At 44.6% G+C, this 27,930-nt stretch overlaps 1 protein-coding gene across 1 annotated transcript; it reads right to left on the bottom strand.

The window, feature by feature from the left end:
* UPK1B (uroplakin 1B) lies at positions 1–27,819 on the bottom strand. The gene is made up of 8 exons (XM_046658982.1): positions 27,670–27,819; positions 15,347–15,434; positions 14,109–14,309; positions 11,739–11,813; positions 10,935–11,057; positions 8,037–8,216; positions 3,196–3,279; positions 1–907 (listed from the first exon to the last, which is right to left on the bottom strand). Exons 1-8 carry the CDS (start codon positions 27,804–27,806, stop codon positions 857–859), a joined length of 939 nt encoding a protein of 312 aa, XP_046514938.1. The 5' UTR covers positions 27,807–27,819; the 3' UTR covers positions 1–856.
* Positions 27,820–27,930: the final 111 nt, after the last annotated feature.

The following is a 27,930-nucleotide window of genomic DNA, read 5'->3' as shown; positions in this document are numbered from 1 at the left end:
TAATTAAAAGCCCTCTTTATTTATAAGACTAGGCAAACAGATGCTGAGTTAGAAGAACCTTCTTCAGGACCACAGATGGAAACTTAGCTCAGAAGAGAAATATTTTGACAATAAACAAAAATCACCACAAATCACCCCTCTAGTGGTTGACTTGCTTCGCTCCTGTTTGAAAGAGTTTTCAAGTTGAGACTGGAAAATATATAACAGGCTCCTGCTTTGTCCCAAAAAGTCCACACACTTTCAATTAATGAGAGATTGAGGTTACTTAAACACTTTTGACTCGGCAATGTCTGAGAGGAAATTTCAACCATTGTTAACTCGAGATTGGGTGTTGTCCTGGAGAAGAAAAGGATCCCGAGGTGGCATTAGAGAATCACTTGAGTCTCTGTAGGTGGGGGCCACCGTGGGACAAAGGCAAAGATGATGGATGTATTTCAGCAGCCTTTTCCTTCCTTCTCACCTGGACAGCCGTCAGCTGACGGAAAGTAGTGAGAAACACGGATTTGCTGTCCAAGTACAGACGCGGCTTGCTGTGAGAACGGGGGTTCCTGTGAATGTCTTTACGCACCCAAATTAAAAATAACCAGAGATGGGAGGACTTATTAGCGACTTTCTAAATTCTTCCCTTCCTACAGTCTGTAAAATGTTGCAGAATCCTAGACCAGGGTGAAGACACTAGTGGTGAGAATTTCAGGAGCCTCAGAGCCTAAAGGAACTCCATACCAACCGACTGGGTAATTCGAGGAAGAATGCACGTGTTCCCGTGGAGCACAAATGTGGAATATTAGGAGAGCGGGGTTCCGGCACCAAATCCGGAGTCACGGGGGGAAGGTGGTGTGGCGATGACACTTTATGGTTAATATTCAATTCTGCTCCAGTAGAACATGGTACCCAGGAGAACCCAAAACTAGAATACAAAGGAAAAAAAACAAAACAAAACAAAAAGAAATAAGGAATTGTTTTAGAAACATACTGGGGGGAAAAAATGAAGTTACGTTCATTGAGGCTTAGGTCACACTGGATTTTTACGAGTAATCTTGCCGTAAGCAACATCACAGGGCAGAAGTAATACTGAATCCATCCTGCCACTCAGAGCAGCTTGCTCGTTCTCCCTCCCTGCCCCCGTCTGCTGCACCTAGACTCCCAGTCTGCTGGGCTTGCCCCTCTCAACTCTGTGCTAAACCAGCACCCTAGGGAAATTCTTCTTCCCATCAGGACTAATTACCTTCCAGTGGAGTCCTATTTCTAGTATGTACCATTTGGGGATACGAGTTTCTGGCTTCTACTATTGAACCTCTCCTCCCAGGGGACTCCCTCTTTTCCCAAAGATGCTTGTGGCCTGGAACAGCTGCCTCTAAAGAATGCACCACAGAACTCGAGATGGTTGACTCAGACAAGGGGCTGGAATACCGGGGGTCTCTTGCAGATCCACCATGGAACTTTAACCACTTGGCCACAGGGCTGGCCCCCAAGAATTCCTAATTTTATTAGATGCTGACCTTGAGTACATGTGTTTTGACTACTCTGCACTACAGAAAGGAAGTGTACATAAGGCGGTTTTGTTGCCTACTGAAATGTGATGGTTGTCTTGAGGAAAAGCACTTGTGTGATTGAGTTGTGCCCTGAACTAGCCAGTTTTTCATGAAATGCAATTTTTACCCGAAAAAATGACTAACAGACAAGCTCTGGTTATTCAGATTGGGTGTTTGGCGGACATTTTCTTGAAAATTTACAAAGCGAGTCTGTCACTTCAAGGAAAACAACTGACAATATTTGTTGCTGATGATAAATTTGAGCAGTCAAGAAAAATCAGAGAACGTGCATCTGTGGTGATGCGCGTGATAGCATCCCCATGCGTGAGGTCTTTTCCAATGTGGTAATATCAACAAATGTGATGTCTTGGTACTGCATAAAGAAATCGGCCAACATTTGGAAGATATGCATAACACAGTGAACCAATATTTCCCCTATATAACCAATGCATGATGTTATAGAATCATGAATGGATAAAAGATTTATGCAAACTGCAAGACCAACCAAAGTAATGTATTTTAACGTGTAATAGTCTGAATATTTTGTTGACATAGTTTCAGATTCCATATTGCAACTAATCTTTAAGATACTACTTTTCAAGCTTTGTTTGGTACCAAAAAAGAATATTCACAATTATCTTTAAATAAAGCTACCAAAACATTCCTGGTTTTTCAAGTACATATCAGTGTGAGGATAGATTTTCTTCAAATTCTTCAACTTAAGCAACTATTATAGCAGATTAAATGAAGAAGCAAATATGAGAACCCAGCTGTCTCATATTAAAGCCGGACATTGAAGAGATTTAAAATGTAAAGCAAGGCCACTTTTCTCACTATCTTTTTGCTTTGGAAAATAGTCACTTTTTCCACAAAAATATATTGTTAATGTTAACTTGTGATTGGTTTATTATTTTAAATGAATTAATAAGTACTTAAAATAATTCTCTGTTAATTTCCCATAGGGTATAAATATCAGTAGATATAGCCCCATACACAAAAGCTTTTTGGAGTCCTCAATAATTTTGGGGAATGTTAGAGGGTTCGGAAACCAAAAGTTTGGGACTGCTTCCCGAATGCGATGGTTCTTAATCCTGATAGGAAATTAGAATCATCTGGAAAAAATTTTTTTAAAAGTCTGGATCTTGCCCCCAGGTCAACTGAATCAAAATCTCAGAGGTTGGGGTCCAGGCATGCTTCTTTTCCCCCAAGCTCCCTCAGGAGGTGTTAATGCTCAGCCAGGGCTGAGACCACTACCCTACCCTCTTGCTGCACACGCATCAGATAAGGTGGGCAGGACAAGGTGAGACTGGTGGAGGCAGCTCTTTGAAAGGGACGAGGCAGGTTAGTGTCAGGCAGGAGCCAGCTAGATAGAGGACAGTCTTTGATATCTAATTGGACCAAATTAATGAGATCTGTAGAGCTGGAGTACAGGCAGGTGCATCCCTGTCGGCCAGAAGAAGGATCTGGTTAGGGCATGTCCTTTTCATGGTAGGGGAAGTTGACTCCCCATCTCCCAAGGGAATCCAGTGTCCTTGCTCTAGTGCCAGCAGCTTTCTGACTAGTCCTCAGGTCTGAGTGTGGCTTGGCTAACCAGGGGGCAAACTCAAGGTCTCTCCTTATCATCATCTTCTCGGAAGTAAAATAGGTGCCAGGAAATACTCACAGTCCAGCAGAGAATGGCAAATCCAAACCAGGCAACCCCCCAGGCATGTCGGTTCATTGGTCCAGAGATGAGTTCATAGCAGCCCTGGAGAGGGGGCGGTTCCCCATCGGTGGGAGAGGAACCGGAACAAAAGATGTCAGAGATGGGTGGGAAAGCTGATTGCTATTTGAATCAATGCCAGTCCAAAGTCTAGTTTAACATAACCAGGTTATTTCCACATCCCTGTGGACAGCCAGGTGTTACCAGTGCTTTGCTAAGGGGATAGAAATAATCCTGTTGAACAACTACTCTATGTCACATTCACTTGTGTCTTTATCATTCAGTCTAACTAACAAAGGTGCTGCTATTTTAGCATAATGGGTTTTTTTGGTATTGAATACATAGACAATGTAAAGTATTCTTAGTAAAATTTGAATTTTTTTCTCCCCCAAGATTTTATTGGTGATTTGTTTGAGGGCGGAGTTACTTTTTGATTTGTTTGTTTTCAAATAAAAGTGCTTCCAGTCTATGAAAACCAGAGGCTTTTTTTTTTCGTAATTATTAAAGGAACCCCTATGCCATGCTTTCTAAATTCTCATTTGACATCATATTTCAATATATTTACTGGATTCTAGTGAGACTTTGAAGAGCCACAGTGTATGTGCGAAAGAGTGATTGATTTTTTTTTTTTTTTTGGAGGAAGATTAGCCCTCAGCTAACTACTGCCAGTCCTCCTCTTTTTGCTGAGGAAGCCTGGCTCTGAGCTAACATCCGTGCCCATCCTCCTCTAGTTTATACGTGGGACGCCTACCACAGCATGGCTGCCAAGCAGTGCCATGTCCGCACCCGGGATCCGAACCAGCGAACCCCGGGCCGCCGAGAAGCGGAACGTGCGAACTTAACCGCTGCGCCACCGGGCCGGCCCCCAGAGTGATTGATTTTTTATGCATCGACTCATTCATTCATGCGTGGTCCAGTAAGTTTTCATACGGGGTGCACTCTGTTCTACTCGCTGTGCAAAGGGCTGGAGTGATACGCATGTGCAGGGCTGGACCTGCCATTTGAGTGACCTCTCCTAGAGCCCTGGGGTCACAGGAAAGCCTAGGAAATGCCATACCCAGACTGTTTTCAGGAACCACTGAGGTCCAGAGGGAAATGTCCTCGGAGAGCTGACGTTGAAGTTTAGGCCCCACCCAGTGCTACAGGTGGCCACTTGAGGTTCTGTCCTTTCTGGTCTGCCCCAGTCCCTTGTCAGTCCACTTACACGCTCTGCTTTTGCTACATCTGCCCTGACTTCTCTCCCATTTACTCTTCTCTGTCTAAGTTACAGGCACCACCATTCACCTAGATACTCAAATGGCAAAGTTCAGAATTATCCTTAATTGTTTTTCTCTTATCCAACATTAAATACTTAAGCAAAACCTTTTGGGTCTACTTTTAAAATATATCTCAAATCCAAACGTTTAGTACTTCCTGCAGCCACCTCAGTCCACCAGGGCGTCCCTCCAGGATTGCTACTCTAGCCTCCCACCTGATCTCCAGGAGGCCTGAGGCCACTCTTGGCCTCCTGCTGGCTTCCACACAATGCCAGAGGGATGCTTATAAGACATAAATCAGATCACTTCACATTGCTACTCCAAAAAATGGCTTCCCACCACCCTTAAAATGGAATTTTAAGTCCTCACGATGGCCCGTGAGGTACTGTCTGACATGGCCCTGCTTCTCTCTGTGATCCCAGCTTCCACTAACAGAGTTTCACTGTAAAGCTAATGAGCTTAAGCTTCAGGACTCCTTACTTGCAAGACCATTTCAAGGTCCTGTGCGTAATGCTGTATGTGTATTGTTTTGTTGTTTTTCCTAAGGAGGAACCCTACAAATCTTATAAACTTCAGGCCCTACAAAATCTGGGTCCATCCTTGCCTTCTGCTTCTCCTTCACTCATTCTGGTCTTGCCATACTGATCTCCATGATGTTCCTCCAAAAAGCTACGAGTGCTCCCATTTCAGGGCCTTTGCATTTGCTTCTTCCTTTCTTTAGAACTCTCTTCCCCAATCTTCCAGGGTCTCATTTCCTCACTTAATTCAGAACTCTGTGCAAAAATCATCTCAACAAAGCCTTTCCTGACAACCATAGAGAAAAATACCCTTTCCCCATCATTCTTTATGTATTTACTCCGCTTTATTTCTGCTCATGGCATTTATCACTACCTGGAATTTACCATGTATCTGTTTGGTAACTTTGTTGTCTGCCTCCCATACTATGGTGCAAGCTTTACAAGGGTGGAGATTTATCTTGCTCATTGTTGAATCTCTAGAACCTAGAACAAGTGTCTGGCACAAAGTAGGCACCTAACTGACATTGATAGGATGAATGGAACGTGATAAGAAGTAATGATTACAAGTGTCATCTGTGACACACTTGATGGTTCACAAACCCTCCTACATCCGTTACTCACTTGAGCCTCCTGACCATCCTGGGAGGTAGTCGTTTGTCTAATAATATGTACATGAGCCCACCTATGCCAGGTGCCAGGACTGGGCTGGGCATGCAGCTACGACAACGTAGAAATGGTTCTTGCCCTCATGGAGCTCACAGACAAAGGCCAGTTTTTTCACCTTTTCTCATTTAGTGCTTTTTCATAAGTGAAGTGGTGCTGAACTTGATCTTCCTTCATTCCATCATAATGTTCTTGAGGTGGAGAGATCAGAATTTGCACACAGCATTTCTGGGGCAGATGGCCCAAGATGCAAGAATGCCCACATTTGCATCTCACAAATTATGTGAGGTTCTGGTTGATTTCTATTATTTCCACACTTATGATGGCTTCTCTAATTTTATTAGCCTTCATTTGTAGAATGTAGATCTTGAAAACCTACAATAGGGATGTGAAAAAGAGAGCCATTCGCCCACCTACCAAACATTAATTGATGCCTGCTTTGTACCAGGCATTATGCTAGGTGTTGAAGATACAGAATTGAATAATGCATGGCCCTCAAGGAGACTTACTTATAGAAAAAATAGACTTGTGAGTAAATAATTATAATATAGTTCAAGGTGTCAACTGCAATAGTACAAGTAAAGTGGATCAGGTACTGTGGTGGCATATTTTGCTTTGCAGAAAAGGATTGCTCTAAGAGAATTAGCAGGACTCAGAGAGAAGGGTGGTGTGTAAGAATCTGGGGGACGGGTAGGGAGATGTGGAAAGGATTAATAGATAAGAGATTATTCAAGGGTGAAGAATGAGTGAGACTGAGAAAGCAGGAGCACAGAGAGTCAGACAGAGAGAGGGAGTTCAGGATTCAGGAATCTGGTTGGGGAGTGGGGTTGAGTGATAATGAGTTTGTACTTGTGGTGCCACTGATGGGCAGTGGAAGTGGAAATGTTAAGGACAAAGTGAGGCCAAAGAACTGTGAGAAACGGCATTAGAAGGGTTGTCAAGACAGATGTGGAGCTCCCTCATTACTGGAATGTTACATGTGCCAGTGAGAATAGTGTTGCTGAGAGATAAACTGATTATCTGAGGGCAGACATCCTTTTCTGTCCCCTTCCAAGAGATCATAGTTTGTATGCAATTACAGTCCAATCAAGATATGTCTGCATGGGCCAGTTCCAGTGTTGAAATATTAAAAGCATTTTATTACTCCTGAGAGTGATCGTTATATTGCATATTGTGATTATAGGCAATGAATTTAATTTTATAGCAGTCTGAATATAACTGATTAAAATGATGCCAAAACAATGTTGCTGAAGAGCTAAATGAGGGTTGTTTTGAAAGACTCTGCAAAATAATCTGTGTCACTCTCACATCCTTTTCTGGATTAATGCAACCAATCCAAGTCCAGGCACCATGCCAGGTGTGGCGGGATGGTCAGCAGTCCAGTGCCCTTCATTCTGAAGTGCAGTTTGTATTACTTACTCCAAGACTAAAGCGTCTGACATTTCTCAATTATTGAGTGAACTGGCACACAAACTCACGAAGCAGTGTACACCATTTCGGAGGCTGACCACAAGTATAGGAGCATTCTCTGCAGGGCTTTTCGGAACTATTACCAAATTCTTTCTTGGCTTAGAGTCTGGGATCTGGGGCCAGATTGTTAGCATTTGAATCCTGACTCAACCACTTACTAGCTGATTGACCTTGGGCAAGGTACTTATTAGCATCTCTATATTTCAATTCCTCATCCATAAAATAGGGATCATACTGGCACCTGCCTTTGAGCGTTAAATGAGTTGATATATGTATGGCTCTTGGAACAGTATCTGGCTTTTAGTAAATATTCACTGAATGTTAGTTTTCACGATCATCACATCATCCTCATTAGGCTGGAAACACTTTTTCAAAAACCATCTGTATGTAAACTCCCTTCTACCCAAATCACCAATCTAATATTTTATTAAGACCATCCTATATTACCACTGCCTAAGGAATGTGGATATATAATTACTGCATTTACCCTCAGCAATTCCCATTGCTTTGGAACTGGCAAAATGTTCTCTTTGTATATCATCCCTTCCAATGTACAGTTTGCAAAAAAGAGCAAATCTTTGTTTAATGTAAATAGTTTTTGAAATACTAATTCTCCACCTTGTACAAATAGTTTTCATTTAAACAAAGTTGGATTTTGCTGTTGCGTTCTCATGTTCTGTTGATTTTATTAAAATGTAAAGTTTCCCCAATCAGCCCTAGGTTAGCGTTCACATTTTACTAACAGAGAAGGAAATAGTTACCATGAATTTTAGGAAAAAAGATGCAGAATTTCTTACCGAGAGACTATGACCTACAGTTAACCAGTATTTTCCTCATGAAGAGTAGAGGAACTTTCTGGCCTCTACTCTTGGTCTTGGGAGGAGAGAGGACTCACCTGATTGTGATAATAACCAGGCACTCCGAGTTTGCAGGCCTCCAGGTTGAGAGGTTCTTTGAGATTGTTCATAACACAGCACTGACGAGGCCAGGGATAGTCAGCATCACTGTTCTCAGTCCGGAAGGCAGACGTGTATTTCTGCCAGTCTGATGGACCGTTTACACCACAGCAATTGTCCTGTCAGCAGAGGAGAGACACAAAGTTCTCTTCCACAGTCGGAACTAGAGCCATCAATGTAGCAACTGAGGTTTTATGGACAAAGAAGATATGGAAAGTGTACCACATCTTGTGTTTACTAAAAATCCCCAAATGAGAACTGAAGATATTGATAACATGTCTCGGAGTTTGCAAAATACTTTTACATTTATTACTTTACTAGCCATTAATGAGCTCTGTAGCCTTTGACAAGTTAAATTCTCTAAGCCTCATTTTTCTTAACAGTAAAACTAGGATAAATATAGTACCTACCTCATAGAGTTGTTGTGAGGATTAAATTGTTAATACACTTAGCGTGTCTAGTACATTGTCGGGCCCATTAATAAATACTAATACTTAATAAATACTACTATCTTGATACAAAAATGTGAGAGAGGTATAATTATTCTAATATTACATATGAGCAAGTTGAGAACCAGAAAATTAAAATTTTTAGTGGTGAAGAAATTATGAGTGATTCTTCTTGTTCTACTTTTCTATATATATATATATTTTTTTTTTTTTTTTTTTTTGAGGAAGATTAGCCCTGAGCTAACATCTGCTGCCAACCCTCCTATTTTTGTTGAGGAAGCCTGGCCCTGAGCTAACATCCGTGCCCATCTTCCTCTACTTTATATGTGGGACGCCTGCCATAGCATGGCTTGCCAAGCGGTGCCATGTCTGCACCCGGGATCCGAACTGGCGAACTCTGGGCCGCCGAGATGGAACGTGTGAACCTAACTGCTGCGCCACTGGCCCAGCCCCAACTTTTCTATATTTTTAACTTTCTACTTTTATAATGGGAGAAAATAAACTGGAAAAAAAATAACCAAAACCTGGTGGCACAAAGCTATGCCTCCACATAGGAAAGGAAAATTAATGAACACAAAACTAATATCCTTACAGCCTGGACAGAATTGAGGATAGAGGATAAAAAACAATTCATATCACTTTCCTTCCTTTTTATAAATTTTGCTAAAATGTTTCAAGGGAAGAAATTAAAACTATGGGCATCTCTCAACTTTTAGAAGAAATATATCCAAGCAAATTTGATGATAAGTGAACTGTCTTAAAAGCATGTCCTATTTTGCCACTGGCTTATGAAAATATCTCACCAAAGGAAATAATCATCCTGTACTTTGACCTGAGCGTTTTGGGGGAAAATGGTTAAGTTTGAGCCAGGCTTATTTCAGACTGGGGTTTAGAAAATTGGTAAGTGGATATTTCAAATGTGTGAACGTTCAAAGTGGTGGTTGCCAGAGGGGAGGGGTTAGAGGGAAGGCTGACAGAGGTGAAGGGAATTAAGGGGTACAAGCTTCCAGTCATCAAATAAATAGGTCAAGGGGATATAATACACAGCATGGGGAATACAGTCAACAATATTGTAACAACTTTGATGACAGATGGTCATTAGTCTTATCAGGTGATCATTTGGTAATGTAAATAAACATCAAATCACTATGTCGTACAATTGAAACTAATACAATATTGTATGTCAACTATACTTCAATAAGCAAACAAAGGTGTGAGCACTCGTGTTTCATTTGAAGAGCTTAGATCTTGCTAACAGAGTGGAAAACATACTTGACCTATAGTCAGAGAAGTCATAGAAGGTGAAAAAGGGGCCAATGAATTGGAGGTCCAAATGGAGTAAAAAAAAAATATATTGGAATGGAAATATTAGAATAAGAGAAAGAAGGGGCTGGCCTGGTGGTGCGGCAGTTAAGTTCTCATATTCCACTTTGGTGGCCCGGGGTTTGCCGGTTGGGATCCTGGGTGTGGACCTACGCACTGCTTGTCAAGCCATGCTGTGGCAGGCCTCCCACATATAAAGTGGAGGAAGATGGGCACAGATGTTAGCTCAGGGCCAGTCTTCCTCAGCAAAAAGAGGAGGATTGGCAGCAGATGTTAGTTCAGGGCTAATCTTCCTCAAAAAAAAAAAAAAAAGAAGAAGGGAAGGAAATTATAGAAGATAGAGGGTAAAGAGAGAGTTCAAAAAGGGGTGGAGACTATAACTGAATTTGCTGATGACAGACTGAAGCGGTGGTGTTTGGGAGGGGAGGGGTGTAGGGGGTAGTGTGAGAGTTGGGTCAGATCAGGGCTTATGTAGGGGAAAAGAATGTATATACATATGGCAATGTAGGGGTGATAGTGGATATTCTGAAAGACGTGGACTTTTGATGGTATTTGAGGTAAACTTGAATATAAGGTATGATTGCCAGTCAGAGAAAACCAGGTGACCAAATCAAGCCATAGCCCGTGGTCCTTAGCAGGACTAGCCCATAGGAGGTGTGAAAAGGTGCTCACTGAGCCAAAGAGACAAAAACTGCCACTTGAGTTCACTGTGGGGCGGAGGAGGCATTTTTCTTTTACTGTAAGTGATGTCTGAGTTCCAAGGGGCAGAGTGGGTGACTAATCTAAATTTCTTGACAATGTCATTATCCCTATAAATGGAAGCTAATCAGCATCGTGGCTTGAAATAAAATATAGAAGATCTAAGGGTCCCACTGAGTCATGTGTACACCCCATACCCCCTGCCATAAGGGGAATAGATGAACTTGCCTATGTCAAGTCTCTTTTTGAAGGAAACCCCCTTGGAGGCTGTGGTCCCCTCCCTTTGACTTTACTCCCAACCATACATACACCTCTGGATACTGGTTTAGGTACAAGGTGCCATCTCCCCAAGACCACAGGCATTACCTGCAGCATGAGTCTGTCCCAGGTTCTGGTGACGCCATTGTTCTTCCACTGGTCGTCGTTGTTTGGAGGGCTGCTGTTTTGGTACCTCTCCAGCATCTGCTTCAGGAAGAGGTTGGGTGTGAACTGTGGTGGAAGGAGCAGCAAAGAGGGAGAGTTAGCTCACCAGTCAGTCCCCAAGGAGGAAAGTGATTTGCTCGGCCTGTTGCTGGGGGCACTGAACATTTGTCTCCTGGGGAAAACTGCTCAGAGGCACCGAGTAGGGGTAGGGTGGGTGTGAGGCCGCTCTGGTTGGCTGAAGTCCCCCATCTCCAAAGAAATGGTCTCACCCCACCGAGACCAGGGTGGACAGGCCTTGCAGGGTGCCTTAGGCTAGGGAGTGGAGGAAAGGAGAGAAAGCAGGATGCTGCATTGGGAGGAGTCTTCGATATGCTGGACTATTGATCATGCTGTTGGAGGGCCAGTGGCCCTGGCAGGGTGGTGAGGAGCGTGCAGTTAGAAGCTTGCGGCTGGGAGTCTCACCGCCTGGACTCAGGATTCTTCTCTTTCGCTCACCAGCTGTGTAACTTTGGACAAAGTACTTTACCTTTTAAAGATTCATTTTTTTAATCTCTAAAATGACCACAGTGATAATACCTATTTCATAGGGTTACTATAAAGATGAAGTAAAATTATGTATTTATTATTAATGTACGCATTAGGGTGCCTGGCAGGGAGTAAGGGCTCAATACATGTCAGCTGCTATGATGATGATAGTGATGATTCAGATGCTCATTTTTGCTCTGTGCTTTTTGAGCCCATACTCACAAAGTCTCGTTGTGTTGCTGCCGTGATACAAGATGCCACTTCAAAGCCATATACGATAAACATCAGAATGAAATACTGGAAGGGAAACAAGAGAAATAAGAGAATGGCATTTGCTTCCAAAGACAGATTTTTTAATTTATTTTTCAGCACATTAGTCTAAATATAACCACTCAATCATTCACGTAGTTATTCAACAAAGCCTGATTTATCAGCTGTTTGAAGCAAGACTTGGTGCTAGGTGTAACCAGCTCAATTCTCTCCTTTTTCCAGAGAACAAACGACCATTGAATACAGAGCTTTCTCAGTCCAGTATTCTGCATTTCCATTTTAACTGGGAAAAACAAATCCAAAAAGACGAACTGATATGTGTGTGTGTGTGTGTGAGTGTGTGTGTGTTTGTTCAATAGCTGGCAAGGGTCTTAGTGCATCAGATACTATGTAGAGCCTCGTATAAATCCCGTCTCCTTAGGAGGAATTTTCTTTATGGTTTACTGAAAATTTAGAATTATACAGGTCACAAAACGATGAACTGGATCATGCTTAATACCCATTGTCCCCCCTGATGGTGTCCAGTCTCATCAGGGAGGAACAGACAGCCTCCAGGTGCACAGCTCTTCACTGGCATTCTTCTCTCATCCCCCACCTGTCCAGTTACATCAGGTCAGGGGAGTGAAACAGAGCTCACTGTGTGTTGTTTTTATTGGTGGTGGTAGTGTGTGTGTGTGTGTGTGTGTGTGTGTGTGTGTGTGTGCATGCATGCACCCATGCGTGCACAAGATGCTTCCACACCACACTGCCCCTGTTTATGGCTGGAAAATATCTGAACAAGCAATGGCCTCTGAATCTGGGACGGGACTGTTTGCCAGGGCTCCGTCTTTGCCCTCCTCGGCCTTGCACCTATGCTTTTGGTCCTTGGATTCTTCTGGGGAAGGGGCTCTGTGGTTAGTGAGGGAGAGCAGGGGAGACAGTTCTCGCCCAGGGCGGGGAGGCTGTCTGAGCAGGACCCTCTGTGGCCCTAACCACTCCGCCCACAAAAAGTCTTTGGCGCCTTACCAGCAGGAGCATCTTCAGAGGCCTCATAACATTTCCCCCTGTCTTAGTTGCTGCCTTGTTCTTTGTCAAGAGCTTTGCTGGCTCCCCTTAAGGAGGCTCAGGACCCTTAGAGACACTCCAGAAAGGAGGCACAGGGTGCAGGTGTTTCTCCGTCAGCCCCTTAGAGGGTGCTCTGCTCCTTTTCTGGGGGGCACGGTGAAGAAGCTTCCCTCTCAGCTGAGTTCTCCTGGCTGCAGGCACACATGGTGGCCCAAAGTGAGACTGCGATGCAGGTGAAGCTCGTCTCTAGGGACGCCTGCCTCTCCTGTCCCTTTCCCTGCATTCATTTCCCCACCCTGCAAGAGTGGGGGCGGGAGTTACTCACGCTAAGGAAGCAGAGAATGTCAATGTTCTGCATTCCCTGGGTAGCAGGACAAGGTTAGATCACAGGAACAGTAGATCAACAAGCACTTTAGGTTGCTGGACTCGTTCCATAAAGGTGGAACTCAGGTTCTGTGGCATTTGGGGATGAGTTATTTCAGGGTGGGGAGTGGAAGTGGGGCCCCATCACAGTGTGAGAAACTGCTGGGGCCAGAGTAGAGGTCTAGACCCAGTATGAAGGTTCTTAGCTCTGCCGGCTGCAAACGTGCTTCCATCTGCAAAGGCAGGGCGCAACCTTGCCGTCTGTGGCTTGGCAGAAGCCCCTCTGTGGTGTGCAGAGTTAGAGCCTCCACAGGCAGGCGGGAGAGGAAGCTGTCCTCTGCAGTGGGGGCATCTAGGTTTCCCAGGGGCCCCGAAGATCAGAGTGAATGCATCATATGAGAAGTGCAGGTCGTACAAAATCATCGGCTTTGGGCTCAAAAATGTCTGAAAAGGCTCACACTTTCTCTTAAAAATTCACACCTATTTTGCATTTTATATCCTAATGTATCAATGCCTGAATAATAGTCAAATAATATTTAAACTACTGATTGTCTAGAGAAAAAAATCTAATTATCAAGTTCACACTCTGCCTCTCCTGTGGCCTATGTAGGTCCTAGCTAGACCTTTCGGGCACATGCAGACACCAGTGGGAGAAGCAAAGATCTGGAAAATCAGGGTTCCCCCTGCCCCATGTGTCTCCTCTGTACTAGAATCTTCTGGTCTTACAATAATGGAGGGCATCCTTGCCCCCACACGGACAAGCTTCCCTGCAGGGAGAGCCTTCCCTCCTCACTCCTCAGCTGGCACTCTCTGCTCCCACCTACACTGCGAAAGCCAAAGCAGGATGCTCAGGGAAGAAAAACAATCCATCAAAATTGGTCCAGGAGACAGCTGTAGAGAGTTTTAAGGTCTCACCGCCAGAAGAATTTTCCTGTTGGACTTCATGATGCCCACGATGCCTAGAACGGACAGGCAGAAGAGGCAGATGCCGACAAACATGCCGATCCAGGCTGCCCCATAGATGTCGTCATTGTTGGTGGCTTCAAGCAGGGGGTAGAGGCTGTGTTGGTCGGATACAAAGAAGATGCACTCTGCGGTCAGGGCGATGCCGCACATCTGGAGGCAGAAAGGGTTCTGTCAGGCTGGCGGCCAGGAGAGCAGCCTTGGGAAAGGGGGTAGAGAAGTGGGTGAGGAAGAAAGACTAACTCTGTCCTCTGCATAGGCTCTAAGCAACTGACTTAAACTCTTCATAGCCAGGAAATCACATAGCTCCTTCCAGCTGCTAATTGGTTGCATGCCTCCTTCCACATGTCACTCTGTCTTATTGCTGTTTGGGAAAAGACCCAAACAATTTCAGACCGTCTATAAAGTCCTTGGGGCATGAGCCATTCAAACAACATCTTCCAGTGTGAAGATAATCTTCCACCCCACTCCCACTGCCCGTCACCCAAATTCCTGGACTGTAATATTTCAACCGGCCGTGGTCATATTTATCAGTGCCAGAGAGCCACTAGATGTTAGAGCTGGAGGGAACCTTGGTGGTCCTCTTTCCCACCCCCTGTATTTTATAGATGAGGGATCTTGGCCCTGAAAGGCAGTGACTTGTCCAAAGTCACATGGAGTCAGAGGCAGAGCTGGGTCAAGAGCCAGAGATCCTGACTGTTAAGTGCTCTCTCACCACTCTGTGCCCATACACCTTGGCCTCGGAGCTACTCTCACATCCTGGTGCTGGCTTCTGTATGAGGAGAACAGGAAGATGCAAACATCTGTCCCCAGCAGCCTTAACAGCAGAGTCCCAGGGAAGTCAAACCAAGGTGAAATAGCAAAGAAACGCGAAGCGTGTGTGTGGTGGGAAGGGTGTGGACGCTGACTGTGGTTGACATGGCTCTTTTTAGATTCTCCTGTTTTAAAGTTGGGAAGGCAATATCTATTTTTTTTAACCATGGTCTTTTGACATATTACGTAGTTATATATGATTATTTATATAGTTCAATTCTAGCTGGCATATTTTACTAACACATTTCTTAAAATAAAGAAAAGATGTAGGGAGCCAGTAATTATATCATTATTTTCCTCTAAACTTTCACTTTTGATTGATCTAAAATCATGATTACAGGAAAAGCAGAATGTCCTGAAAAATACTCAATACTTACACCAATAACCACATTTCCAAAAATCAGCAGGCCCTGGAAGCAACGGACAGTGGAGTCGTCCTTGGCCATCTTCAGGATCCCCCAGCAGCTGCAGACACAGTGGAGAACATTACTTAACAGAAGCAGGTGACAGTTCTGCTGAAGTCCTGACATGACCGAATCACGCCGCTGTGTGTTGCCTTGCTGTGTTCCAAATCATCCAAACCAATTTGGGCACTAAGCTCAGTAATCACTGTAATTTTATAAAGAACAAAAAAAAGTAAATACTGCCAGGCCACAGTCAGTGACTTTCAGGAGTTCGTTAGCATACGGAGTATACAGACCACGTACAGTCATCCCCCTTTATCTGGAGCAGATACGTTCCAAGACCCCCAGTGGACGCCTGAAACCATGGAGAGTACTGAACACTATATATACTATGTTTTTTCCTGTACAGACATACCTATGATAAACTTTGATTTATAAATCAGGCACAATAAGAGATTAACAACAATAACTAATAGAATAAAACAATTCTAACAATATACTGTAGTAAAAGCTACTGTACATCTTAGCCACCTCAGCATACGATTTTTTTCTTCCCTTATTAAGATGAGAACTTTCACTTTTTCACTTAAAGGAAGCAGTTTACGGCTTCTCTTTGGCATCCGAATTGCCAGCATCACTACACTTGCACTTAGAGGCCATTATTAAGTAAAATAAGGGCTCGTTGAACACAAGCACTGCGAAACCGAGACAGTGGATCTGATACTGAGAGGCTGCTACGTGGCTAACAGCCGGGTCCCTATACAGTTTGGATACCCTGGTTAAAGGGACAAGTCACATCCTGGGCAGGATGGAGCAAGATGGCACGAGATTTCATCACGCTACTCAGAACAGTGTGCGTTTAAAACTTATGAATTGGGGCCGGCCCTGTGGCCGAGTGGTTAAGTTCACACACTCAGCTTCGGTGGCCTGGGGTTTCACTGGTTCGGATCCCAGGCGCGGACAAGGCACCGCTCATCAGGCCACGCTGAGGTGGCATCCTACATGGCACAGCCAGAGGCACTCACAACTAGAATATACAACTATGTACTGTGGGGCGTTGGGGAGAAGAAGAAGAAAAAAAGAAGATTGGCAACAGATGTTAGCTCAGGTGCTAATCTTTAAAAACTAAATAAATAAAACTTACGAATTATTTATTTCTGGATTTTTCCATTTAGTATTTTTGGACCATGGTTGAATGGGAGTAACTGAAACCAAGGAAAGCAAAACTGCCATATGGGGGACTACTGTACTTCTGAGTGATGGACTGAGGCCCCGCCAGTCACCACAGGCACACTTGAAGTGGCGATCACTTCGGGCAGCCCCGAAGCACACGAGGGTCCTTGGTCTAGCTCTTCACATGTTTGGTCCTGGCAAACTGAAACCCAAAGGGTAATCCCATGGCCAGAGTTGGCAGACAGTTCCCACATGGACTGTTAGGCAGCTGTTAAAAAGCATTATTTCCAGAAGATTTTATCTTCAAAAACAGTTGGCAAATAAAAAAGTACCCGGACATACAAGTGGGGGAGAAAAGAGGGACTGATGTTTACTCTCTTCTATGTGCCACTCCACTAGATACTTTACATGCACACATCTGATTCTCATTACCCGATTAGGAAGAGAAAGAGAAAGGGTGAGGAGGCTCATTTTGCAGATGAGGCAACTGAAGCTTAAATTTAGGTAAATTAAGTTCTCTGGGGTCAGACAACCAGTGAGCGGGAGGCTGGAGACCTTGGTTCATGTGACTCCAGAGACCGAGCTCACCCTCCCAGCCCGCTCTGGCTGCCAGAATTATTTACAAGCTTTAGTGCTTTGTATGCCACCAAAAATAAGCGTCTCCCTCTTTGGGGATTCTCTGGAAGGAATACGAGGGTAAGTGTTTGGTCAATTACTTTGGCTTTTGTACGTGAAATACCTGGAGAAAAGCCATCCGCATCTCTTACTGCCTTATTAATTAATCACTTCGTGCATTCATGCTATAAATAAAAATGTATTAAATAATACAACTTATGCTGTGAGATATACAAAGATATGTAAGGGAGATTGTTGTATTCTAGGATTTCATTCTCTAGTAGCGAAGCTATGTTCCTAAATCATTCTAATTCATCTAGGAAGACCCTAGGCTCTGTGGGAGTTCCGAGGAGGGAAGATGTAAGCCTTGCAGAATCTGCGTGGTTTTGCTAAGTAGACTAGAGCTGAGTGGGTGTGGGAGGAAGGTGGGGCGGGGGACATTCGAGGGAAAGGGAAAGTCGAGGTGTAGAGAGCTAGACGAGCAAGGTCCCCAGGGAGAGCAAATGAATCAGTTTGGCCGAAGTCCTGGTTTGTGCAGGGGATCAGTGGGAAGCAAGCCTTCTAATTTGACCTAGACCTTGCTTAATTTTAACTTCACTGATACATTCTAATGTGAGCACTAACAACCTCCAGGTAATCTTAAACATCTTTAAATATTTCCCTTACTTGTTCACCTGGGTAGCTATGGGAATTGAAGGAATTAAAATTTATGAGTGTTTTTGGCCCAGAATTGGCATATAAGGGGTACTCCATCAATGTTTGCTGAATGAATAGAAGAATTTGGGCTATTGGTACCAGATCCCTATGTGTAGTTCCTGCTTAGAAATCCCGTTCATTTCTTTATGCTTGGAAATATCATTTCATGCTTAGAGGGGTCACTCATTCCTTCCAGTGAGTGTCGCACACTAGAGTGAGTGGAGCCCGGGTGCCCTGAAGGAGTTAATGCACCGACCCCACCCAGGGGGAACCTTCCTCACGCAGCCAGATCAGTCACCTTGTCAGGTTCGTTACTGGTATGCACTGACATTGCTCCTGACCGGTCGGGTTACCATCTGAACTAGAAACACAAATAAATACACTGTGACAGGTAGAAGTTCAGACAACATAAGTATAGAGAGCAAAGGGCAAAAATCTGGAGAGGCCAAATTCACCAACCGGTACTGACTATGAACCCATTTGCCAGGTGGTGGCCTATTGGTGGTGATTAGTTGGGCTTAAAGAACAGAAAGAAGACCATTCGTTCTTTCAAGGAATTTAAAGTGTGATTACAGCAACACGGATTCAAAGCAAAAATGACCATGCCCAGTAGAATAAAGGGGGAGAGTGGGGTTGTGCACCAAAGAGGGGCTTTCTGGGGGCAGAAAGGAGCTGAAGGGACCCTGAACAAGGAATTTGGCCCCAGCGATGACCCAATTGTGCCCCATAACATGCATATTTTCCCAAAGATGACTCCACCACACAGAGATTTACAAAGAGGGGAAGAGACCAATGAATTTTCAGTGGGAAAACTGCAAGAGTGAGCGTGAGGGTGGGGAAGTGAGATAAGAGTGGGAGAGAGAAGGAAGGAGGCAGACACGAGCTTGGTTTGAGCAACAAGATGCGTGGACTGGAGAAATCTAGACAGGCCAGTGGTAAGAAAGGCCAGGGAGGCCGCCCTGGGGAGGCGGGGGCTGGATTTAGGAGGGGCAGGAATGTGTGGATGGGCAAGGTGCTCTGAAGTCGCTGACCACTGGGTTGTTCTCCTGCCTCACTACATTCTCTCTTCTCCTTCAGGCCTCTGGCATCAGTGGCACTTAACAACTTAGAAAGTCACTCCTCTCTTCCAAAATAATGAAATGATGAGGAAAGCTGTCATTTAAGGAGCACTTGCAATGTTCTCGGTGCATGCTGGGCACTTACTGTTCATCCTGTCAACTGAGAGATGGGTATTTTTACCAAAATCTGCATTCGTTTCCTATGGCTGCTGTAACAAGTTACCACATTCTTAATGGCTTCAAACCACATGACCGTATTCTCTTACACTTCTGGAGGCCAGCAGTGTGAAATGAGTTTCACGGGGCTAACAGCAAGGTGTCAGCAGAACTGCCCTCCTTCCGGAGGGTCCAGGGGAGAATCTGGTTTCTTGTCATTTTGCAGATGAAGACAAGGAGGCTTGAAGAGATTAATTACCCTGCCCGAGGCCTCATTGCTAGAAAGTGCAAACGCTGAGATTCAAACCCAGGTCATACCCACAACTAAAATACATAACTATATACTGGGGGGATTGGGGAGAAAAAGCAGAAAGGAAAAAAAAAAAAACCCAGGTCTGCCTGGCTCCAGATCGTTTACTTAACCCTCTCCCGTTTGTAAAGTCCTGCCGCAGAGCAAATCTTTTCAGTACCAGAAGCCGCTGCCTCGCTTCCTTGCCAGCCCTGGGAGCAGGAGGGTAGACACAGCTTCCTGCTCAGAAGATCGTGCTTTTGTGAAGGCTGGAATCACTAGCCTCTTGCACTTACTTCTCTAGGTTCCTGTCTCCTTAGCTGCTCACACTGCATGAATAGCGGCACATTTTCCTCAAACCCAGGCCGCACCCACACGTTTTCACAGAAAATCTGTCTAAATGTATCCCAAACCTGCAGCTCTCGCACCCCCACCTCGGGACCGAAGTTGTTAGAAGGTGCACCCGGGCAGAGAGTCTGCATCTCACAGCCTCTCCTTGGCCACTGGCAATTAGACTAGGTTGGTGTCTAGAAGACCCAAAACATTTGTTGTACTCCCCAAAAGACTGCAAATATCAAGAGGGGTGGCCGTTAGGGAGCCAAGGGTGGGCTTCTGGCACCTCACAGTGTAGTCCGGTGGCTGTGGTCTAATGGTGAGCACACTGGACTCGGCGTCAGAACGCCCAGGTTCAAAGCCCCGTCTTGCTCAGTCCTCACGCTATAACCCTGGGCAATGCCACCCAGGTCTTCTTCCTCACTTACAAAATGGGTAAAACACAACTTGTTTGATGGAGTGGTTGTGATCACTGAGATAAAAGAGGCACGAGTGGTTGGCAAACACCCAGATTGTTTACAAATGTAGGAAATGACAAATAATTCCCAGGGGGATGCTCAGGAGGGGCGGCCTACTGGGCTATGGCCATAGGAGGGAGGTTGTAATGGTGACTGGGCCCACAGCCAAAGGCTCCCAGGTTGAGGTGAAGCTGCCCCTCCCACCTTCCCTCTGCTCCCTGTTCAACGGTTGCTCTGCTGGAGGAAGCCTTACCCGTCTGTGCCGATTTTTATTCCCCATGAAGGATTCATGGGGGAAAAAATCTTTTTGGGGAAGGAAAGAAAGCTTCTCAGTTGCGCTTGGGGTGTGGTGAGAGGCAGGTACCAAGCAGCACGTCTGCGAGGGAGGGGCCCTGTGTGCATTCCATCAGCATTCCTGAACAGCTAACACCCAACGCTGGGCCTTGGCCATCCTGCTTCAGCCAGCTCTGGGGCCTCTGCTCCGGATTGCGAGGTGGTGCAGGGATGGCCCTCGAGGTCCTCCTCTGTGCTTGGGCTGCTTTCTCTTTGACACAGAAGGGACTCAGAGGGGACTCCATCCTGCTCCCTTTGTGCATTCTTTCCTCCTGCTATCAACCTATGAATGGCTTCCTGCACTTTATTGCACTTTATTGTCCTCCAAAGCAGGACGAAGCCCTGGCACCCTGTGTTATTTGTCTTTCTAGGTCCAAAGTGGCACAGTGCCTGACACATAGTAGGCATGCAATAGATTATTTTGCTAAACAAAAGAGCAGATAAAGTAAATTTTAAAATGTCTATTTGAATGAATGAGTGAATGCATGAGTGAATTTTCTGCCTACACCTTTATTGCAGAACAAGTAGAGAGTTTGGTGAAGTAGAGAGAACATGGGCTTTCCACTGACTTGGGTTTGAATCTTAGCTCCACCATTCAGCAGTTTTGTGACCTCGGGTGGTTACTTAATCCTGTTCAGCTTCATCTCTAAATGGGTATCGTAATCCTCATGCTGAGAGTTACCGTGAAAATTAAACGAGAATATATGTGAAGTTCTGATACAATATTAGTTACCCATCCAACATTAATTTCCTTTACTTTTGCCTCGGTTTCCTGAAGGAGACAGACCAGAGCTAATAGACTAGGGAGTGGTGAGGGCACCTGAAGCTAGTGATTTAATTTTGTTTTAAAACAGAGCCACATTTTCAAAGGACTCATGGAACTATGATTTCAACGTGGAACTCTAATATACAAAAGCTGATCAAAATCTGGCCGAAAGAGGAGCGGGGAGCCTGGGCCTCCCAGAGCTTCCCCGCGTCAGGTCTAAACTTCTAACCATGTGGCTAGCCAGAGTGGTTGGAAACCACCATTCTAGAACTAACACAAATGAAACATGTAGGCAAATTACTGAGCTCAGAGGCAGCTACCCAAGACATTGAAAGACACTCAAGAGTGAAGCTGGAAAATCCTAGTCAAAATGTGTAAGTTGATATTACGCAGTCTCTGCGTCAAGAAGACTCCCGTTCAGTGGAAAACTTCTAGGAAAGACCCCCGGGCAACGGAGGCCAGTGAGTTTACTTCCATTCTAGACAGCTGGCGGAATGTTAGGAAGGGCTGTGTTCCTGGGGCACTTCAAGGCGGGGGCAGCGTGATTCCTGCAAGAGGAAACAATCAGACCTGGCTAAGCTAGGGCTCTTGGAAGGCTATTAAATGCCCATGCATAAGGACAGACTCATCAATTTATTTAGGTTAAAAGAAGAAAAACTCTGATAAATTTCCACACTGATGGCTATTAAAACAAAATTATGAATTTGTTGACCTCTCCAAAGGGCATAGGCACGGAGAGAGAAAAAAAGGGAGGGACAAATGGACCCTTCTCTACTTCCAGAATATAAACTATGGTGTTCTCTGGGGCCTGGTAGTAGCTGTGCCTTAAGAAATTAATAACTTCTTGAGTTTTGGTCTGCCTGCCTGATAAGGAAGTATTGAAACAGAGACCCTGGGAAGGTTAATTTTATGTGTCAACTTGACTAGAATATGGTGCCCAGTTGTTTGGCCAAATACCAGTCTAGATATTGCTTGAAAATATCTTTTAGATGTGATTAACGTTGAAATCAGTAGCCTTGAGTAAAGCAGATTACCTTCCATAATGTGGTGGGCCTCACCCAGTCAATCGAAGGGTGTAAGAGCAAGGACTGACGTTTCCTAAAGAAGCAGCAATTCTGCCTCAAGATTGCAGCATAGAAACGCTGTCGGTGTTTCCAGGTGGCCACTTTCAGATTCAAGACTGCAACATCAACTTCTTAACCGAATTTTCAGGCTGCTGGTCTGCCCTACAGATTTCAGGCTCACCAGCCTCCACAACCACGTGAGACAATTCTTTAAAATGAACCTCTTTCTCTCTCTCTCTATCTTATTGGTTCCATTTCTGTGGAGAACCCTGAATAATACACCCCTTGATTTGGATTGATTTATATTTTTTACAGGAGGAAATAAATGATCATTTTCTGATGCTTCCTGAGACCATTTTACCCTTTCCTTCCAGTTCAGATGCCAGCCCCTAACATCTGGCTCAGATGAAGTCAACACTTTCTGTCTCCCTTCCACACAGTGATGCCAGAGCGAATTTTCTAAAGCAGACGTTCTCGAATGATCATACAGAGCACAGAGAGTCCACCTACTGGGGCAACATATTTTGATGCCAAAATTGAGTAATTGCAGTCATTTCCTAATTTGAAGAAAAATTAATGATGAAAATTTGTCATTTCAAGCATTTTCCTCTCAGATTTTTCTTCAGTCTTAGGTATCTGCTACCACCTGTCTAGCTGGAATCCAGTTTATAGTACGAATTTAGGTCAAAATGATCTACTTACTTTAAATTTAATATATCCACACTTTGTAGTGTTCCACAAAGATAAACGTGCCTTCGAGGTGTCAGTCCCTTAATCAGTCTTGAGACCCACCGTCCTCAATCGCAGCTCTGAGTTTCCATCACTCCCCTGCTTCAACCCCTTCAAGGCTCCCTCTTGCCTCCATTTAAAGGGGAGCCCTGGAGAGCTCCCGCCCCACCAACCGCCTCAGCCACAGGCTCCTTCTTACTTCCTAATGCCTCACGGCTCCACTTGTCCGCCCATTCTCTCCTAACGACCCACCTCTTCAAATCCGGATTTCTCCCGTACTGCTCTGTCGCACTTGAATTTGGGAACTTGCTGGCTTTGAGCTCTTGGAGACAGACCAATGACTTCCCTTGCCTATATCTACAGGCTTTGTCTAGACTCAACCATTTCATTTTCCTTCTGGCACATGGAAGAGAGGGTGGGCAATTTCAGAGATAAGGCACAAACTCCTTAGCCCACCAGCTTCCCAAGGGCCTGCTGCTTACCTTCCTCTGACCCTCGGAGCGTCCTCATCATGCGTCCAGGAGGCCTTGCGCTTCGGATGGCTCTGCCTCTGGAATCCCTGCTCTCATTTCTGCCCACTGAACTCCTTACCACCTTCTGAAGTTCAGCTGAAACCTCTTCTTTCCCCATCGACCCTTGCCCAGAAAGATCCTTGCTTCCACACCTCCCTCTCTGCCCTGAGCAAACAGCTCTCCAGGGAGCTCAAACCGTGTCCTGTTTGGTGGGTCCATGTGTGTGGCTTTTCTTCCCTGCTCGCCTGTGCCATGGCAATCTAGCCTGGTACTTTGTTACCTCTTTTCTTTACCCAAGTTTGTTTAATAAGTTATTCTGAATCCACAAAGGAATAGATGGCCATGCATTTAAAAAGTCAATTTGACAAATAACTGCACTAAAGAAACAAAATTATAAACTTTCAAATTAATTGATGAGTGACACATCTAGAAGTCAATGACTACACTCTCGGTAGTTTTGGTCTAACTAAGAAGGTATGTGACGAGGGAGAAATTAAGGTGTCATTTATCCTAGGCCACTATTGGCCATGTGTCCATTCACAGCATCACAGGATGTCAGCTCTGGCTGCCAACTTGGAGGATTTGTAGTCAGTGCCCTCAGTGTACAGATGAGGGAACTAAGGCTCCAAGAGGGGAAGTGACTTGTTCAAAATCATCTAGGTATCATTTGCAGAGTCGAGATTCGAGTCCTGATCTCCTGACCCTTAAGCCAGACTTCTATTGAATTTGTTGCATTCTTCTTCTTCTTTTTCCTTTTGTGAGGAAGATTGGCCCTGAGCTAACATCTGTTGCCAATGTTCCTCTCTTTTATATGTGGGACGCTGCCACAACATGGTTTGATGAGCGGTGTGTAGGTCTGTGCCCAGGATCCGAACCTGTGAATGCCAGGCTGCCAAAGTGGAGTGTGCGAACTCAACCACTATGCCACCAGGGTGCCCTGCATTCTTCTTTTTAAGGTAGAGAGATACCACCTCTCTTTACTTTTCTTTAAAATTAAGAGAAACTCTGAATGCCCTGCCCTTGAGCCTGCCTTTCCCTTACAAGTTAAGCCACTGGGGGAGTCACATAAACAAAGCTGGCGAGGAGAGAGCCTTCCACCTCACCCTCCATTCAAAGTCATCCTCACTCCTCACCCAATTTCTGAAATCCCACGACTAGAGAATGACCCCTTTGCTCCTGATTAGAGTGCAAATACCTATAAAAGAGGCACATGGAGTCTGACGAGGCATCAATGTCAATGCCTCACTGGGAATGATTTTCTCAGATTCTTTCCTCATATTTCCAGAGAGAGAGGAAAGACACCACGAGAGGGAAAGAGGCCCAAGGAGAGGGCAGAGCCTAGACAGATGGCGTCCTAACTCATGATCTAGGGGCGTGGGGCTGTCTGTCTGTGGATGGAGACTGACTTCTGGTGATAGGGGGCGTCTTCCCTTCCTCCCTACCCTTTTAGGCCCCAGTATGTAGCAGCTATTTCAAATATGGGGTCTACAGAAACTTTCCCATGTTATTCCAAAACAGCGCTTCCCTCATGTGTGTTAGACGGATTTTTTTTTTCTTTTTAAACCTAGCAGGGCTGGAAAGGAAGCAAACGGGGTGAATTTTAAAAAGTGGGATTGGTAGAGGGCACAGGGCAGAATAGTGGCTGTCGCTTCAGAAACAGCGTTGCCTCTGACTGAAAGTGCAGCTCACCTCACGAAGTTTTCCATGTGCAGGAACGGCCCCCGTGGGCCCCACCCTGTGGAGAACTGCCCGGCGGCCTGGCACCAGGATGATTTACTCCAATTGCTCAACACTCTGCGAGTTCCTTTGCTCTGAGGAGTGTAGATTTTTTAAAAGGCTAGAGTTTTCTTTTTTTTCTTTTTTGTGCCTTCATTCAGTTTGTTTTCTTATAAAAATTATTCAAATCCGTAGTGTTGATGTTTCCAGACACACTGAATAAGGCTCAAAACCATCACTAACTAAACAAACCAACTTTCCAAGCAGAAGAAAAAGACGCGAGACTCACCCGCCAAGTGTGAGATCATTTTTTTCAAGTTCATTGCCTCTCTTCCTCACCCAAGTTTGTTGGACCAGAGAACACACAAACCACACCTCAAACTCTAGCTCATGCTAGAGAAATTTGGGTTAACAAAAGGGAAAAAAAAAGGAGAAACAGGAGAGGAAGAAACAAACACAATATGCTGTTGCTTTAGGCCTGACCCTGAAACCCCGGACAGGAATAGACGCCTGTGTGACTTAGAGGCGAGAATAAAGATGGGTGTGGAGATTTTAGATGAGGACAATTCCTGCTCTGCTTAAATTTAGGGTAGGAGGAGTCCCTGGGAACGCTGAAAAGAGGAGCTGGTTCCCATGGCCATGATACCATGGCTCTCAGCCTCCATTAGTTTCTCTTGCATTAAAGCTCTACACCCGCTCTGACCAATATGGTAACTCGTAGCTGCATGTAGCTATTTAAATTCAAATTAATTCAATTAAATAAAATAATACATTCTTTAGTTGTACTAGGCACATTCCAAGTGCTCAACAGTCACATGTGGTTAGCAGTTATGTATAGAACATTTCCATCATCACAGAGAGTTCTAGTGGACAGCACTGCTGTGATGTTCTCACCCCAAGTCAAGGAGCAAGATGCAAGCAATGGCTCAGGCCTTCTCAGCCAAGCGAGGACCTCCGGTGTGGGCAACGGCAGCAGGATGCCTGGCCCCAGGGCAGGAGGACTATGGAGGTTCCTTGGGGAGGTGAGATCAGCATACCTCCTCCTGAATTTGGTGTCTGCCTCAGTTAGGGAGCAGTGGCCCATCAGGGGCGTGGATAGCCCCGCATGGCAGTGAGGCCCAGATTCCAGCATATTCTAGGGCTGGTCAGTGTTTGCTCTGGGTAAGAATGTAAGCAGAAAGGTCAAAAAGAAATTCTGAGGTTTCATTTGTTTTTCTTGACTAGATGGTATCTAAGGTCTCTGTTGGATTTACAAGTCTATTTTTCTTTCCAGGTAGTTAAAAAAAATAGGTGAGTTGATTTTTAAGCTTATTATAGCAGAGAGCATAAAAGTCTATTGTAGCAGAAAGCAAAATAAGAAATTTTTCTCCTGATCAAGAAGAGTTAATCAAAAGAAAACTTATTTCTTTACAATTTTGAAAATTATATAACTCAAGTTATATATACATATACATAAATATAACTGAAACGTGTATATGTATAAAATCTAAGTGAGCTCTTTCTTCCAGTGCTTAGCGACTCTATTTAGGCAAGAAATGATCAATAAACATTGTCTTTAATTAAATGAAGACATTAAAATTAATAAAAATTTAAAAATCTTCAAAGCTAGTTATAAGTGGGGCATGAAACATAAACATAAACATAAAATAATACCAGCATTATTTGAAACTAAATTTGTATTATGTGTAGAAATGTCATTAGAACAAAAAATATATTTAGGACCTTTGGATCCTGGTGGATCAACTAATTGGCAAAGAGTAAAAATAAATTATGTAAAAATAACATTTGTAGATAAAGCTAATCTGTTGACTTATTTCAACTGACACATTTTATTAAGCAGAACTGTTTGCAGAGAAGAAACGTGAGTACACTCACTGCCTCACAAATCCCATTACGAGTTGGCAGGACCAAACGGTTTCTGACAAGCCATCGGGGAACTTTTTCTCTTCTAGGCTAAGAGGCTGATTATTAAGAAAGAACATGACCCCTTTCCTTAAAATTCCTTTTGCTTTTCTGACTGCACAAGGAAACTGGGCATCCACACAGGAGTCTCTCTCAGATTTAGTCAGGAGATACAGGTTTTCCCAGGGTTCTTGGATTTTTCCTGGTCTGTGAGGAAATTTGAGGTTGGAATCGGGATGGGGAATAACACCCCCGGTAGAACTTTAATTTCAGTTCTGAGAACTGAACAATATATCAGAGGGTTTAAGAAAGCAATTTGTACAGTTTCAAGTAAAAGAATCACAATATTCTAAAGTACAAAAAATGACAGACTATGCCTCAGGAAATTCATTTCTTCTCCTTTCCCTTTCAGACCCCTAGCACCCCCTCCCAGGAAAGCAACCCCACTATAGACAGTGCGGTTGGCTTCCCTGCCCAGTGACATCCATCTACTCACAGCGCCGTCTCCTCCTCCTGGCACCGGGCCGGCTGCTCTGCGAGCCGCGCTGCCCTGAGGTCCTTTTCTATCCTGCGGCAGTTCTTCCAAGCTCTGGCACCAGGAAGGGTCTGTGATTGGGAGGAGGCCTCTCCCATGGGCTGAGCCTGAGGCTGCCTGAACCTGCCTCGCCGAGGCCGGAAGTCACAGGAAACTCCGCTGGTAGATTTCTGCTGCTCTGGAATGAGTGATTCTGACAGATGGAAGCCCGGGACCCCGCTC

This window comes from Equus quagga, chromosome 4, assembly GCF_021613505.1.
Source record: "Equus quagga isolate Etosha38 chromosome 4, UCLA_HA_Equagga_1.0, whole genome shotgun sequence".
Classification (NCBI taxonomy): domain Eukaryota; kingdom Metazoa; phylum Chordata; class Mammalia; order Perissodactyla; family Equidae; genus Equus; species Equus quagga.
The sequence above is the reverse complement of the archived record's forward strand: the minus strand, read 5'-3'. Positions and strand labels throughout refer to the sequence as shown.